Below are 15,993 nucleotides of genomic sequence, written 5' to 3'. Positions count from 1 at the left end.
ATTCTTACGCCTCCCACCCGTTCTTCATTTTTTCTTGGGCATTCTTCAAAGTACGTGTCACGTGGCCCGTGTTGGGGTTCAGGTTCTGATATTTAGACCTAAGCTCCCTGCATTGCCCCCAACTTAAAACAAAACCCCAGAAACTCCCCTGACTAGTGAGAACCTCTCCCCTATCCAAACTTTGCACTTGTGTGCAGCAACTGATACAGTTAGTAACTCAAGTAGGGTCAGTCCAGGCAGTCTTTCTGGAGCGGAGCAGTGCCCCCTCACGCCAGCGGCCCTTCCCCAGTCCAGTGTTCTCGTAAATCAAGCTTTAAGCCTGGGCCCCTGGCCTAGTCTTTCCTGCTATGTCATTGCCCTTCTTATGTGCCCCCTCTCTCCAGCTTATCTCATCTTACTGTTCTTGCATGGCCACCAATTTTCAGATAATGTCGTCCGCAGAGCTGGGAGTCACCGTCGGGAGTTCTTGACTGGCTTTCCCCAGTGTGCTGAAGCTTTAATCCGAGTCTCTGGAGTCATCCCCTGATAGCGGGGCAGTTTCTCGTCTTCCAGATGCTCTGAGGGACGCAAACACCGTCACCGCCATATCCCTTTCTTGTTGTGTCTCTGCTTCCGATGGGGCGGCCCCTGTCTTTGTTCCTCTCTCTCTTTTTGCAGAACTCGCCCCCTTTCCCTTTGTCCTGTCTGGGAGGGCCAAGTTTCTGTGGCGCCTGTTGATCAATCCAGTCCCACACCTCCTGTGATGTGTTAAAGAATCGTGTCCCTTCTGTCGTTGTCACTGTTAGTTTAGCTGGGAATATCATAGAGTATTGTATGCCCAGCTGGCACAGTTTCCTTTTGGCAGCCACATATGATGCTCTCTGCTTCTGGACCGCCCGCGAGAAGTCTGGAATATTTGGACTGTGTTATTCTCCACTATCAGTTGGCCCATCAGTCGAGCTTGGCCTAGCACGTGATCTCTGTCTTTGTAGAATAGCAGGCGTGCCACTACATGTCTTGTGGGTCCCGCAGGAGGGGGGGGCCTCGCTGGCACTCTATGTGGCAAAGTAAGGAGAGAGTCCTTCTTCCTCCACCCAAGTGCGTATCCAGCCCTCCAGGTATGTGGTCATGTTGTCCCCCTCTATTTTTACAGGCAGGACAATAATTTGCAGGTTGTTGCATCTCGCCCTGTTCTCAGCATCCTCCGCTCTGAGCTCCCGCATGTGTATTCTTTTTTTCCAAACGTGAGAGTATTTGTCGATGTGACCAGCATAGGTTTCATTTCCTGGATATCACTTTCGGTCGTTGTGACACGTTCCCCCATGGTGGCTGTGCTGCATGCTTGTGGTACCCTCTGATTGATTCTGCTACCTGTTCTCGTACTGTCCCACAGCCCAGGACGGTGTGGGAGCTAGGGTCACTATGCCTGTGCTGCAGCGTGGAAAGTCTAATTCCCCCTTTCGTCACAGACCAAATATCGCAATAACACATTCACTCAAATACATTCATTGGTGGGGCCCATAACACCAACACTCACACTTCATTGATCTGCTTCCCTAGAGGGATAAGTTTCCCAAACGCTGACATGAAAGGAATATCTTTTCACCTAAACCCTAATGCGCATTGAATACTTTTATTAACTTCAACTTTGTGATATTTCCCTCATTTGGTGATGAATCAGTTAGTCTATACTCTTCTCCTATTCTAGTTTCTTCAAATAATCGACACAACACATTTATCAATTAATCAAAACATCGTTTATCTAATTAAATTGCAAATTGTTAGAAAATCATCATCCAAACCGCAGAACATCATTTTTACCTAATCTGGCTAACAGCCGTCCTCCAAGTCAGTCAAGTTGTAGAAAATGTTTAAATTCATCAAAGTCAGGCCACAATTCAGTCTCTCAAAGATTCAGGATAACAGCTGTCCAGCAGTGTCACCGTCCTCTCCGTCAGCATAACGTCAGGAAATTAAAGTTCGTTCAAAGAAGGACTCTATAATTCGCTTTGTCTACCTACTTTTATAATGAAACTAATGTCAAAATGTATCAAGATTGAGCTTTAGACAGTCCTCATTGGTGGATTTGGGGGTCACTCGGTAAAGTTCTCACATAGTCCGCAAGATTAAGCCATCGCACTTGCTGGTTCCGGTTTAAAGACAGTTCATTGTTGTAGTCCTGGCGAAGCTCCCAGGGTGTCCTTGGTGGGTACATCTTCTCCTGGGGTCAGGACGAGGTCATTGTTGCTGGCAATGGCGCATGCGCACTTCACCCAGAACCTCGTGAGACAGCAGCAGTCACGTCGTACGTCTCAGTCAGCCATCTTTAGAGAGGCGCAAATGGTCAACTTAAGCAAAACAAACACAAAAACGTAAGTAAAACATAGAAATGGCTAATAAAATGTTAAACCCTCACTAATTCCCCTATGTGTAAGTAATAATCTAGCAGAATAGCAACATTCAAAGCGTTTATATTCACCCAGTGATGTCATCTGGGGCAACTTACAATTATATCACAAAAGCAACATATAGCATGCAATATTCTAATTTTCTACCATTAGTATGCGTACATATATTAGTATACAATTAGTTTAGCCATGCAAAATGCAAATCCCACGTGTAATTCTTTTGTTAATATAATTGGTGAGTTTCCACTTCAAACGAATTAATATTACTATTGAATATTCAGATTAATATAAACATGCAGAATGGGGGGGGGGGGTATATAAAATGTTGTACTACCCGCTCCAGCACCTGCAGGATGCTTCGGCTCTCTGGGGTATTCGTTATCGGTGCGGTGTGCCCCAGCGTGCCCTCTTGTGTTCAGGGAGGGCCGAAGCATGTCTGGTTCCCCTCTTCTCTCCTTCCGAGGCAGCACTCTCCCAGTCTTACGAAGTCCCCCTTCCTGGGGGTCTTGGTTCTGGGCCTTGATTAATTAGGTCCTCCGCCCTCCGCCCCGCTCTGTCTAGTTATGATCCTCTACTCCTTGCTCTCCTGTTGGGTGTTGGGTTCCCTCTTGGGTCGCATCCACTTGTATCAGACCTGGGAGTGCTTCTGTCCTCTCTGGCTCAATCAGCCTTATTCCTCGCAGCAATACACTGCCTACTGCGTGCCGTCATTCTCTATTCCTGTGTGTAGCTAGGTGGAAACTATCCTCGCTGCTCGGGGTCCACCACCTTAAGCCGGTCTGCCTTCCCCGGTGTTCTCTCATTTTCCTACACCCCTTCCTTTATACCTGGGGTCTCTTTGCCGGGTGCTGCGTCAGGCTCTTATTGGTCTCCAGTCCTCCTTGTGGATCCTCTGTGGCTCTATATAGTGCTGCAAGGCGCTCGTGTCTCTGTGTCTGGCCCCAGGTGCCAAAGTCTTATGTCCTACAGTGCTCCCAGGGTGCCCTCCCATCTGCCTGGGCCCAACCTCTGTATGGTACCTACAAGGTCCAGTCACTCCTCTTTTCCTCTTGGAGGCACCAGCCTCGTGAGCAGCCGTGTTCCGCTTCCAGCAGCTCAATCGGGAGGCGGCTGCCCTCGTGGCTTATTTTAAGGCCCCAACCTCCGGAGAGTCAGGGATTCGCAGTCGCCTCCGCCCCAAGGGAGAAGTCCGGGCTCCCAGGCTCACCTCCACCTCCTCTGCTCTTCCCTTGGGGGTCCGACTCAGCCGCTCTTCGCCTCAGGACTGCTAGTTTCAGCGCTGGTCTCCTCCCTCCTGGTGTGTGGAAGTCGGGTGCTGCCTCCACCCGTGGCTGGCTTCAGTTGCTGTCCCTTCCTTGGTAATCGAAATCCGGAGGGGAAAGGCCAGGCCTTGTAGTTCGTCTCCCGCTCCGCCTCCCAGGGGCTCCGTCGCGCACACCTTCCCTCTCTGCCGGCTTCCAGTCGGAGAGCTGCTGTGCCCCTGGGCCTCATAGGTCGTATCGGTCGCCGTGGTCACCATTTTGTTTTTTCATGCAGCTCCGTCGATCGGTCACATCTGTCCGCTTCCTGCGTTTTATTGGTCCTCACTGCCGGTGTATAGTGTGCACCTCCAGGTGGGGTTCCGGTTCCTCTTCCTTATTCCCCTTAATCATGTGAGGATGGCCCTGGGTGGGGGATCTCCGACAGGAGCGCGGGCCAAAGCTCCTTACTTCATCAGCGCTAGGCCACACCCCCAAGAAAGTATAGCCCATGTGTTGTTTATTTACTCAGTCGATGCCCAGCCAAGGAGGTGCTGGAATAGGCTGGTTTGCCAAACTCTGAGCACAAGAAATTGTGTAACGGCTATGAGGATTTTACAATCTCATCCAAGATCTCTATGTACGTGGTCTGTGGCAACATTTCTGGGCTGGATTTGGTCAGTCAGATGTTAAGCACTAGCAGCTGTATAGTTACTTTGTGCTGTAGTGTCTTCTAGGCATATACTGACTTGCTAATTAGAAGTATTCATTTCTCTAGTACCATCGCAGGGGTGCTAATGGCTTAGCTATCATGTAACAATCATGAAATTGTGTGCTGATAATGCATGCAGCCACTAATTCTGGACATTTTGGCGCTAAAGACTGGCCATGCACATTCCTGCTGAGTGAATGCTAATAGCAGTACATTTATCTACACTGAAGAATGATTATGAGCAGTCTGCATGTATCATTTTATATGAAGCATTATAAATTGTGTTTGTTTTTTAGCTTATTGTAGCGACAGCTTCTACATGTGATGTCCCTAGCCTATGGTACCTCACATAACCTGGGTGTGGGGCTCCATGTCTGTGAAGCCCCTTTTTTCTTTCCTTTAATTGATTGGTGCTTAATCACTGCTAGAAATGATTTGTGTTTTAAATTATCTTATATTAATGAGTTTTTTTATCCTAGTTTATTGAATACTCATTTATGCTAGGAGATATTGTTGCAATGATTTTATATATCTGTCTGCTCTAACTGATTGTATTTTATGTGTTTTATCTTTTGTGATGTTTTTAAGGATGTATCTATTCCGAAATAAACATATTTGTATCTTGAAAACCTACTAGACCTCTGTTGGCTGATTGGTATCGCCCAGCCTGCCCCCACATTCAAGTTTCTGACTCGCTGTAGGTGAGAGCCAGTGCTCTCAGTGGCCAGAAACAATGCCTGCTCTGGAGGAAGGTGGTAAAATCTCCTTCAGCAGATGACTAGAGATTTAGCATATCAAGACCAGAGGCTTCAAAGCCTCTGCTGCCTTTGTTCTGCGACCCCGGCTTCCGCCAGACCTGGGGAATACCATCCCCTACCCTGGGGCCCATTTGGCACCAGAGCAGGTTGAAAATTAGATAGTCAGTAAGCTTGTTGCACTTTTAGGCTAGGCAGACCCTTAAGGTACTCCTCCTGAAGGGGACAGCCGAGAAAGGGTTTTACCATCTTGGATTTGATTAAACTAGGAACTCTGGATCAGAATTATGCTCACTCCACAGGAAGTGGTCTTATAGGGGGTGTTGTCACTCCAGGGGTAAGTAGTGCATTGGCTACTACCCTACACTTCAGTAAACGTCCCATAATTCAGTATTTAGGGGTCTCCTTGACAACAGGCACTCGGATTCGCCTACCTGGGAACAGAAGAAGGACAAAGAAGAGTAGTGGCCTCTAGAACTGAAGACTCACCCTGAACTTGGTGCCACACCCTACCGTGCTGCTGGTACCTTGACAGTTGCACCGACCCAGCTCGTCCAAAAGGTGGGGATCCTCCTAAGTCTTTGGAGGACTGCGCTGTGCTTCGTCAACCCCAGATGATCTCCCTTGGGGTAAAGGAGCACCCCCCTGCATCTGCAGGCACCGACCATACTTTTCCTGTTCTTCTTGTCAGGGGGAGGTCACCGTGGGTTCAGGACGTCAGCCCAGTCTCTCCAGCGAGTTTCGAGACACTAACCCTCCAGAAGCCTCCCAGCACCAGTACCCTGGGTACTGGAGCATTTGCCACAGCCAAGGCTTGTTAAGTGTCCAGCCTGGACACCACAGCTGCTTAAGTGACCTGCCAACGAGGGACTTCAGGACCAATGAGGCACACACTGAGAGTGGACCTGCTGCCCGGTTTTCTTCCCCTCTCCGGGACACTCTGAAACCATGAGAGCCTCAAACTCAAGCGACCTGCCGGACAAAACACCTCGGCACCTGAGCCCTCCAGCGCAGGTCCACAGAAACCGACTGTGTCCCCTTGCTCCAGAGACCCTCATGAGTCGAGCCCCCCCTCTTGGATTCTGCCGGACTTATCCCGAAGGCCCCACTTGCAGCCTTTTTGTTACAGGTACCGCTCTATTGCTCAAAAACGCTCGTAAAATTATATCTAGAGTGCCCAATTGAACAGGAAGGCGCCCTGAGATATTTATGCATTGTAACCCACCCACGCCACCTATTTATCCTAGTAAGTTTCCGTTTGAATCTCATTCCTTGTATGTTTTCTTTCCCAGCTGGTATTTACTCTATAGCAGATCTTCCACCCTGTCCGTGTGATGGCTCCTCTCCTCAATCAAATTTACGCATCTTTTTTTTCTGCACCGCAAAAGACTAATTTGGCCGCGTATGCGCAAATATGACTTTATCGAGTGTCGTCCGGCCTTGTATTTTTTACACTCATTATGTAATGAATTAGTTTGTTTTACTGTGGCCTTATATCAACTCCTTTCATGGAAGACTAGGCGGCGGAACCATTTCATCCTATGAATTATGAATTTTATTTTGTTTTTAAACTCCCTGTCTTAAACAAATTGTCACCATTTGAATTGTGAAAGCTGTATTTTTAGAATGTAAACTTTATAGTGTGTTTTCTGTACTTTTATGATCTTAATAATTTTAAGTATCGAATAAAATGATTTGACTGACTGACTTTAATGTGTAGCGCTTGAGGCTACCAACGTGATCAGCACCTCCGCACCTGGACACACCAGGGCAGGTAAAACTGAACTGCTGGTGGTTCTTTGGTCCTTAGCCCTTAAGCACCTAAAGTCCTAAAAGCCACTTTACCAATTGTTTGCAAGTATATGTATGCAGTGTTTTTACTTACCTGATTCTGATGATCTTGGTGTCTAAAATTATATGAAAATCGGTGTTATTTTCAAATTGTCTCAATTTTTTTCTTGTGTGTGTCTCATTCTTTGCCTCTGCGCATGCAACAAATGCTTAACACTCCCATCTGATAAGCCTAAGCTGCTTGACCACACTGCCGTTAATAGAGCGCTTGAGATTCTTAAAGTAAGCCCCTGAAAACCAATAAGGGTCATCTGGACTTTTTGCCTAGTGTGCCCCTACTTTGGCCCACTACATAAAAAGCCTGCTTCCTACATATCCCTGTAGCTCAGAACAGGAGGTCAGCTTTGTGACCCTTAGAGTCACTTTGGTAGATGGTAAATGGGAGAGGTTGGACTGCATTTTCTTTCGTTCAAAGTGAGAGAGTTTCTAGACAGAGAGAACCTATCGTCTGTCCCTGATCACTGCTTAAGGAACGTTGAGCACAGCCAGGTGCAGAGATCTCACACTTAATTGTGCCCTTGCTGTGAATACTCCTGCTAGAAGCGCCAGTATCATTCCTACCTGCTGTGAGAGCCAAGCCTTGCACAAGACTGTGACTGAGTAACAGCCAGAAAACAGAACTAATTCACACCAGTTGTGAAACTTTAGAGAGTGGATATACATCCCTTGTCTGGAAAATGCATATAAAAGTAGGATATAAACCATCCCACTTTATTACAGTTCTAAGTTTTTCATGATAAACAAAGGGCACGCTGTTGTGGTGACTCAAAGGAATGCGGTGTGACCAAGGTCAGCAAGTCTCCTAGATGTGGGGGGACATCACCTGAAGTATGCATTTTCTGCTGGAAGAGTGTCTTCTTGGCAAGGGGAACAAATCAAGAAAGCTAATGGTTATGAGGGAGCCTTTCTTGTGTGGATGGGTGCACCAGTGTACTGAATCACAACTCCTAAAATTGCAAGCATGGGGAGTGACCAACAGTCTGGTATGGGACTGAAAGACTGGTGCTACCACTGCTGACTTCTGAGTCAGGCTAATTAATCACTGCTGAGGAGGGAGGCCCAATTGGCTGGAGGCTGCGGGTGCTGAAGGCATCCATGTGTTCACAGTCAGCCTCGATGTTGCACCTGCCATCCTAGTGATCCTCATGCATCTGACTTAGAGAGGCTGTCGCTGCATATAATGAGTTCTGCTATGCGAACATCTCCCTGCTGTCAAGTTCAGAGTACTGCCTCAGCCCCTACAGCATTAATCTTCCCGATACCACCCGTACTGCAGTTTCAAGAACGTAAGTAAGCACTGGTTTAAAACTGAGAGTGGAGCGAGAGAATGAGGAAGCGGACTGCAGACTGTGATGCAAACGTAAGACTTTTGACAGGTACTTTTAAAAAGGTACAAGCAAACTGAAATGTTTGTACATCTACTCCTTGGAGCCGCTCTGAATAAACTACACCTGTGCCTAACTAGTGCCGTGTCCCGTGTTTCCCAATAGGAATTTTAGACACTGGGGAACTTTGGGGTGGAGGGGATATCAAGGACGCAGTGCCTCATGGAAGATAGCAAGCAGTATTACAACTATGTGTTTGAATTTCCTTTTTGGGCTTTGTAGTATTCTATCATGCTGTAAGATTAAAGCCTTTTTTTAACTCAAAAGTTAAACACTGGGCTGTACAGTAACGTTTCGTGTCTATTGGTTGACTGTTGCGTTCTGAACACTTGTTCGCCATGCTACCTCTCTGAGAAGCCTTTTATTGCTCGTCCTCACTACCTTGAGATTCAAGTGCAGAAAGCGTGTTCCTGGCCCAGTTTGCAGAACCATAATAGGACAGATGCCAGGGTATCAGTGGCAAACGACCGCAACCATCACGTTGAGGCCCAGTAGCACCTTTTCTGCCCACGGTAAACATATACAATTAAGGGAATTGGGAGACTTAGTTCTAAGCTTGAATCTTACACTTTAATTAATTCACTTTTACACCTTCTTGACTGACTGTGTCTCTGAATTATTTTAATTTAGGCTTCAACTAATCTCTGTTTCTCAACATAGTCTTCCATTTCCTGACTTCTCCTGAACTATACATTCACTTTTCTTTTAAATGTATAGGTAATGAGATTAACAGAGATGCTAAACGTATTTCTGACAAGGGTGCCTTTTGGGTTAAGTTTCAGAAGCGTAGATGCTTTGGAGGAACATACCATGACTAAAAGACTATTCTTTCCCAACAGGTTACAAACTAGAACTATGGCTTGAATTTGGATTGCTCTTGCTAGTGTTTCCTGGGAGGAGGTGGTATGGAGTCTCTGGATCACATGTTGACAGACCCACTAGAGCTTGGGCCCTGTGGTGAAGGAAATGGAACAGGGATAATGGAAGATTGCATGCTTGGGGGAACAAGAGTCAGTCTGCCGGAAGATCTCCTGGAGGATGTGAGTATAACAAACGTTTTGTTCGGTGTTAGGGCTTTTACACATGATGAAAAACCCACTACTTTCCTCTTTTCACATTGTTTTTTTTTTTATCTTTTTGTCTTTGTAATCTTCTGTAGCCTGAGATATTTTTTGATGTAGTTAGTGAAACTACATGGAAGGAAGTGCTAACCGAATCCCAGAGGGAACACCTTAAGAAATTTCTGCCCCAGCTCCCAGAGGAGAAGGAGGAAAGGCAGGAGCAGGTCATCACTTCTCTCTTTGGAGGGGAGAACTTCCGCTTTGGGAACCCGCTTCACCTGGCACAGAAACTCTTCCGTGGTGAGCTATGGTTTAATAATATGTTTATTAAAGTTTTTCCATTTATATTGCATACTAACTTACATACCATTGTATAGAACAAAAATGTGAATTTTGTTATATTGCCTGAAAACTGCGGGGTCTGCGTCTCCTTCTTCGCCACCTGGCAGGCTGGAAGTAGCGGGAGTTGAAATCCTTTGAGATGTATATATTTGCAACAACAAAAGGGTGTCCCCTCAAGGAAGCCACACGCTAGAGGGTAAGTATCAGCGCTTTTATTTCAGAAAGCAGCAGCTCAGAGGACAGAGATCTGTACAACAGTCTTGAGCCCAGCCCGACGCGTTTCGTGCAAACGTGCACTTAATCATGGGCCGATGTAAAAAAAAAAAACACTTGCTTCACCAATGCAGCACTAAATAGCCATAGGATCCGCCCCAGTGGGCGTAGACAGTACAACTGCCTGCTGGTCCCTGTAGTGCTAGCAGTTATCCCAAGTGAGTGGTGTTTCTTCAGCGGTGTCATCGTGAAAAAAAAATATATATAGATAACATTACACTGTGGTGGTCACCAGTGTATAGATCAAGTTAGGTCAGACTTTCCATAGAAAGAGGGAGTTTTTGTTTGTTTTCCTAATAACTTTGGTGCCTTTTGATGAATGTTCACAAAACTTTCCAAAAGAAATTTCATCCACCTCAGATCCTTCCTGGAAAGTTTCAGGTAGTCCTGTAATCAGGGGCTGAGAAAGGAGGAGGGACCCCAAAGAATAATGCAAAAGGAAAAGAACAATAGTTCCTGTCCATTTTTTAAAATCTCTCCTCTGTTCAGAGTATGATCTCTTCCTATTTTTTCAGTCATAATATGATTGTAATAGATGTGTATTTTTAGTGGAATGATAGTATTCTTACTTTTTAATGAATCCGAAAGCCGTGTTAATTTAAAATCGTTCCAGTGAGTTAAGTTTGAAAATAGAGAGACAAAGTCTACATAGTGGTAACCTAGAAGGAACAGTAAGTCACAGGAGGTGATGCAGAGAAGCTACATTGATTAGGTAGAAGTTTCAAGAAGAATGGAAAGCACACAACCACACAGGAAGTATAACTACACATTAAATGAAGAAAATTGTCCGATTGAAAGAATGAGTTCTATACTTGTATCCCCGCTATGGTTTTGAATATAAAATTCAACAAAATTAGTCACCATACGTGAACTCCAACCTTGGATTTTTGTGACTTCTCAATTTAAGAAAAATAAACAAAAGCCACTTCGTAGGAGTAGAGCTTCTTCATTTCAATATCAGACTTGATTCATTTGCTCTACTGAGCTGTGCGTTTAGTGTGTGAATATATCTCTTGTTTTTCTTAGTGTATTCAAATTAAACCTCCTGGCGCTGCTTATTGGCACTTTATGAAGCCTAAATGACTAACATAAAAATTGTTGTGTGTTCAGTGCTATGGAGTATTCGACTGGCACTCACTCTTTGAAGCTGTGGCATATATAATTAGGCTAATAAGGATATCACAGACTCAAGATGCGTATATGATCTTGCAGCAAAGTTTCGATAGCGTTGCAGAGGTATCAAACCGCTTTGAAAGGACTGTTTCCCCACGGCCAGTAAACATCTTACTGGATGACCTCTGTTTCTAATCTGGCTCCTACAATTGATCACATTGATGGACCCTGAAAAATGCACTGTGCCTTCTCAAACCTGAGTTTACTTCTCTACCAAAATTTGGATAGACTGAATGTTTTATATGAATATAGCAAATAAATGACGGACTTGAGAGTGCAGCAGACACAGAATACAGGGAACGTAGGACAGGGTTCAGCGCCGCGTTCTCCCCGCTCTGCACAGGTCCATGGAGGTCCTCTCTGTCTTTCTTCCCATGTCTACACGTAGCCCCCACATAACAAAAGGGTGCACCATCTAAACCATAGCTGTTGAACATTGAACGGAATGGGGGGACTGAGTGAACACACTGCACAGACAAAGATATGCTAGGCGGAGCGCACGGGCAGAGAGGGAAAGTTGTGGGGGTGGCGCACGGGGAAAAGGATAATTCTATTGTAAATGCTCTAGGTTTTGGGTTCCAACGTTCTATGTTATGTTGTTAAATAAGCAATGTATAAGTTATCTCAGTATGCTACGATACTAGAACAGTAATAGACACAAGCAGTCTATAACAGATGTAACAGCCCGAAGTGTCCGCTGATAATGAGTGTTCTATCTCTGTAAAGTTATGATCTGAACAGTATTGATACTATTGATCAAAACGAAGATACACTGTAAACTGCAATTTATTGAAAAACAATAAAAACAATGTTAAACAAAAAAATGAATATAGCAAATAAATAATCAAAAAACAACGAATAGACCCTACCATCTTCATCTGATCCAGTGAAGATTACATTGGTAAGTAAATATACCCCCTGCTCTTAAGAATTGTCCAGCATACAAAATGTGCTCCCTCTTCTCTCTGAATAAAATTTCAAAGGTACCCAGGGTTTGTGGATTCCCTTTGAGAGGACAGAACATAGCCAAAATATAACACAATGTTTTTTTGGGGGGGGAAATAGTGCTGCATAAGTAAGTTCCGTTTTCCCCCCTAAAAATGGCACTTACGAAAGGTTTGCTGTTCTAAAATCACAATTTTCCCAGATTTCAGAAACAAGTAGAGCTGATAAAAAAATATTTACTTTTACCACTGGTTTTGTTATGAGCCCCAATGTAACCCAATATAGGCCTTGCATAACAGTTCTGGCATTGACCTTTTACCTAGTTATGTGCTGAATTAATATCGATCAGTTTTCTCCAAAACTGGTCTCCTTTATTATTCATGAAGGTTCCTAGTATCATATCTTAATCCCTTCCCAGGATGTACACAGCAGGATTACCATATTCTGTATAATAGCTCTGTACAAAAGTCACCGCCGTCGTCTTTCTTGGACGAAAGGTCCAATACACGTAATGGCAAGCCATTACATATCTAGGTGGAACCCCTGAGGGGACCTTTTGGGTATAAAAGAACCACATCTTCGCTGGGTAACCAGAGGAGAGGATTCCACGCTGACACAAGAAACTTCACGCAGAAGCTCCAGCACACAGTGGGACATCCCTTTCGGGGTGTCCCACTCAAGACAAATTCGGGGTCCCTCATTCTCTCCCATCAGGTAATGGGTTAGCTCTTTCCTAGGAGATTCTTGGATTTACACCCACATACATGCTATGTACACTTCGATAGGGTTCACATCTTAAGAGTATGCTTGATTACTGCCGTGTATCGATTTGCCTGCATATATTTACTGTTTTAGCACCATGGTAGAATTCGACCTTTTATTTACTCCGTCGGTATTTGTAATCTGTTTCGGTCTAATGATTGTTGCAGCAAACATGTTTTATACTACAATGACGCTGGTTCAATAAGTGCTTACTGAAAACGTCCATTTTGTTTATTCTTTGTATATCTCTGAGACTAAGTGAGCACTATTAACTGAGCAAAAAGTGCTGTACTGTTTCCACGATCCCTGAAGGATCAAGGGTTGTCATGTTCAATAGTCGCCAGAAACTATAAGCTTATTGGTAAAGTTGGGGGGCTTATGATGGCGCTGTGAGCTAGCTGGTCTAAAGGGTAACATTTCCTCTGGGGGTGTCTGGAATCAGTCTGGATACCAATCACTTAGTTTATGTTGACTAAACGCACAGATCCCATGTATTATTAGGAACTACACAACAGTTTGCCATTTCTTAAGAGGTAGCCAATTTCCATTCATTTTTGTGCCTACAACCATTTTCTAGTTTGTGGTGGAAACCGTTGTGACAGACATGGGTGATCTTGTAAAGCTATAGATTTCTGAAAAGTAGACAATTCTGAATGCAGCAAGGGTGTCAAGAATTCCTGTCATGCGAGGGGAGGAAAACGGTAACCAGCGAAAACGGACTACATCTCCCAGGATGCTTAGCGGTTGAGAGGTTATGTAAACAGGAGAGCTGTTACATAACTCAAGGAAAACACACCCTTATGTAAACAGGAGAGCTGTTACATAACTCAAGGAAAACACGCCCTTATGTAAACAGGAGAGCTGTTACATAACTCAAGGAAAACACGCCCTATAAAGGGAGGAACCGGGAGGTACAACGCTGTCGGATATTGTGTTTACACCGACGTACCTGCTTAGTGAAGAGCAGTGTTCCGGAGTGGTGCTCCAGTAAGGCAAGAACGGAGGTAGGTCGAGTCGTTACTCCCTGGGCCGTGTCTTGCCCCATCGTCACCTGTGAAGGACCCGGAAGCTCTACCGGATAACCATTGAGCTTCGCTTTTTGACTCGGCTGAGTCAAAGCGCAGTGGCGCTTTTGCTGGTTGGAGTCGTAACTCCCAGCCCGACCAGAGATACAGGGACTGCCAGCTGTAACGCACACCAGGAGGTGTTTGCCGCGTTACAGACTCGGAAGTCCACAGGATCGATCGAGCGGCTGCTCTCGGTTCAGTCTTCTTTGCTTGTGATTGGGGTATCGGTGACGCATCACCAGGAGGTGACTCCGCGTCCCGGTGCAGTCTGAGGAAGAGGTTGAGCGGCTGCTCCCTTCAGGTAGAGACCCCGGCTGGGTGTTTCCCTGACTCCTCGATTCTCCCCAACACTCTTCGTGCCCCTCACAGCCTACCGATTGGCATTGTCGGCCATTTCATTTCTGCCCTCTGTTGGCATACGCCGGGATCGGCGTATATGCAGAGGACGGTTAGGACCATCCGTGCTGTGGGCTGGTAACGTACTTTGCCTGGAGGATTCCAGTGACTATAACCTTTGTTTATTCCTTGTATTATTTTTGCCTTCATTAAAATAACTAAACCTTCACAAGTGGTTGCGTTCTCATTATCGTGTCTGTTAAACGATCCTGAGACGTTCAGGGCGTTACAAAGGGGTCATTTGTGTAGCGCTCTTAAGGTTTTCCCAGAGGAACTAATGGTTGAAATAAAAAAGTAGGAAAAACTGCCATTTGTGATGTTTTCATCTGTATCTAATTATCACGATGGCAGATTTGCACATTATGTCTGCTAGACACTTCTGGTTTCAGTGATATATAGGGTTTGTAGGTGGTGAAGAAAACCCATGTTACTCCGAGCTGGCAACTGAGCTGCTTACTATGTTTTTCATTATGTACTGAATATTGAGCAATTCATATGGTAAAATATAGAGAGTGAAAAATAGTTATCAAGTAAACCCATGGATTTCTGAAAGTTGCACCAGCTACTGAATTTTGGTCCGTGGTTATCTGTGTGCCTCTGAATTTAGGGTTACCCATACTATCAGGTGAGGGCATTTTGAAAAAATACCTTCTTTCATGCACACTGGCCTACATTTGGAGCTCACAAATGTAGAGAAACCCAATTGGTAATAAAACATGTTCCACTATTCTCTTTTCCCACATTTTCCCATGATAATACCAGTACCCGTTACCAGTGGCTGGTCCAAGCGCCTGCAATGCAAAACACCCAATTAACCCGACCTGGAGACAACCTATTTCATCCAGCAAGATCCTCACTTTTATTTATTTACATTGTAGGTAGCGCTAGCTTAGCCACCACCCAGGGGAACCTTCCATATCAGACATTTCTGAAAATTCGACACCTGGTGTTGTGCCAGGGTGGTGTGACTTGTGTGGTTCTCACCAGGTTTTCTTAACCAGAAGTTCTTAAAATATGGCACACATTTTCCTCACATTTCTGTGAGGAAAAGTTCTGGAATCTGTTGGGAATCACATGTTTCCTTCCACCCAGCGTTCCCAAATCTCTCCTGATAAAAATGGTACTTCATTTGTGTGTTTGGGGAAAGCCCCCTCGTCAGGAAAGGCCCAAAATGCAACATGGACAGATGAAATATTTCCTCTCAAAACTTCCCTCTTTCTTTTTGTTTCCCCGCAGATTGGGTAGCTGTGAATTTTGGGCCCTAGCTAAGCTAGTACCTAGGGAAACCTACCAAAACCACACATTTCTGAAAACTAGACACAGGGTTGGGTAACTTGTGTGATTTTCCCCAGGTTATCTTACCCAAAAACCCTTGCAAATCTAAAATGTTTGCCAAAGACACACATTTGCCTTGCATTTCAGTGAGGGAAAGTTCTGGAATCTGTGGGTCCGCTCAAATTTCTTACCACCTAGTGTTCCCCCACATCTCCTGATAAGAAAGGTACCTCACTTGTGTGGGTGGGCCTAGCGCCAGCTACAGCAACAGACCCCAAACTCAAAGAGGAGACCTCAACATTTCCTGTCAAAACAGTTTACATGGGTTGGCAACAGGGGTAGCTGTGGTTTTTGGCCCCGGTGTCAGCCAA

At 45.2% G+C, this 15,993-nt stretch overlaps 1 protein-coding gene across 1 annotated transcript in view; it reads left to right on the top strand.

Moving 5' to 3' along the window:
• Nucleotides 1-15,993, top strand: part of NFRKB (nuclear factor related to kappaB binding protein) — a 627,787-nt gene that overhangs the window by 52,647 nt on the left and 559,147 nt on the right. Inside the window, exons 2-3 of the mRNA XM_085647204.1 lie at nt 9,168-9,368; nt 9,488-9,689. Coding sequence (XP_085503330.1) covers nt 9,234-9,368; nt 9,488-9,689 — 337 coding nt within the window. The 5' untranslated portion in view covers nt 9,168-9,233. The remainder of the gene's footprint in view (nt 1-9,167; nt 9,369-9,487; nt 9,690-15,993) is intronic.

This window comes from Triturus cristatus, chromosome 3_2 (genome assembly GCF_964204655.1).
Source record: "Triturus cristatus chromosome 3_2, aTriCri1.1, whole genome shotgun sequence".
Classification (NCBI taxonomy): domain Eukaryota; kingdom Metazoa; phylum Chordata; class Amphibia; order Caudata; family Salamandridae; genus Triturus; species Triturus cristatus.
Note: the sequence above shows the minus strand (reverse complement) of the source record. Positions and strands in the feature narration are given on the sequence as shown.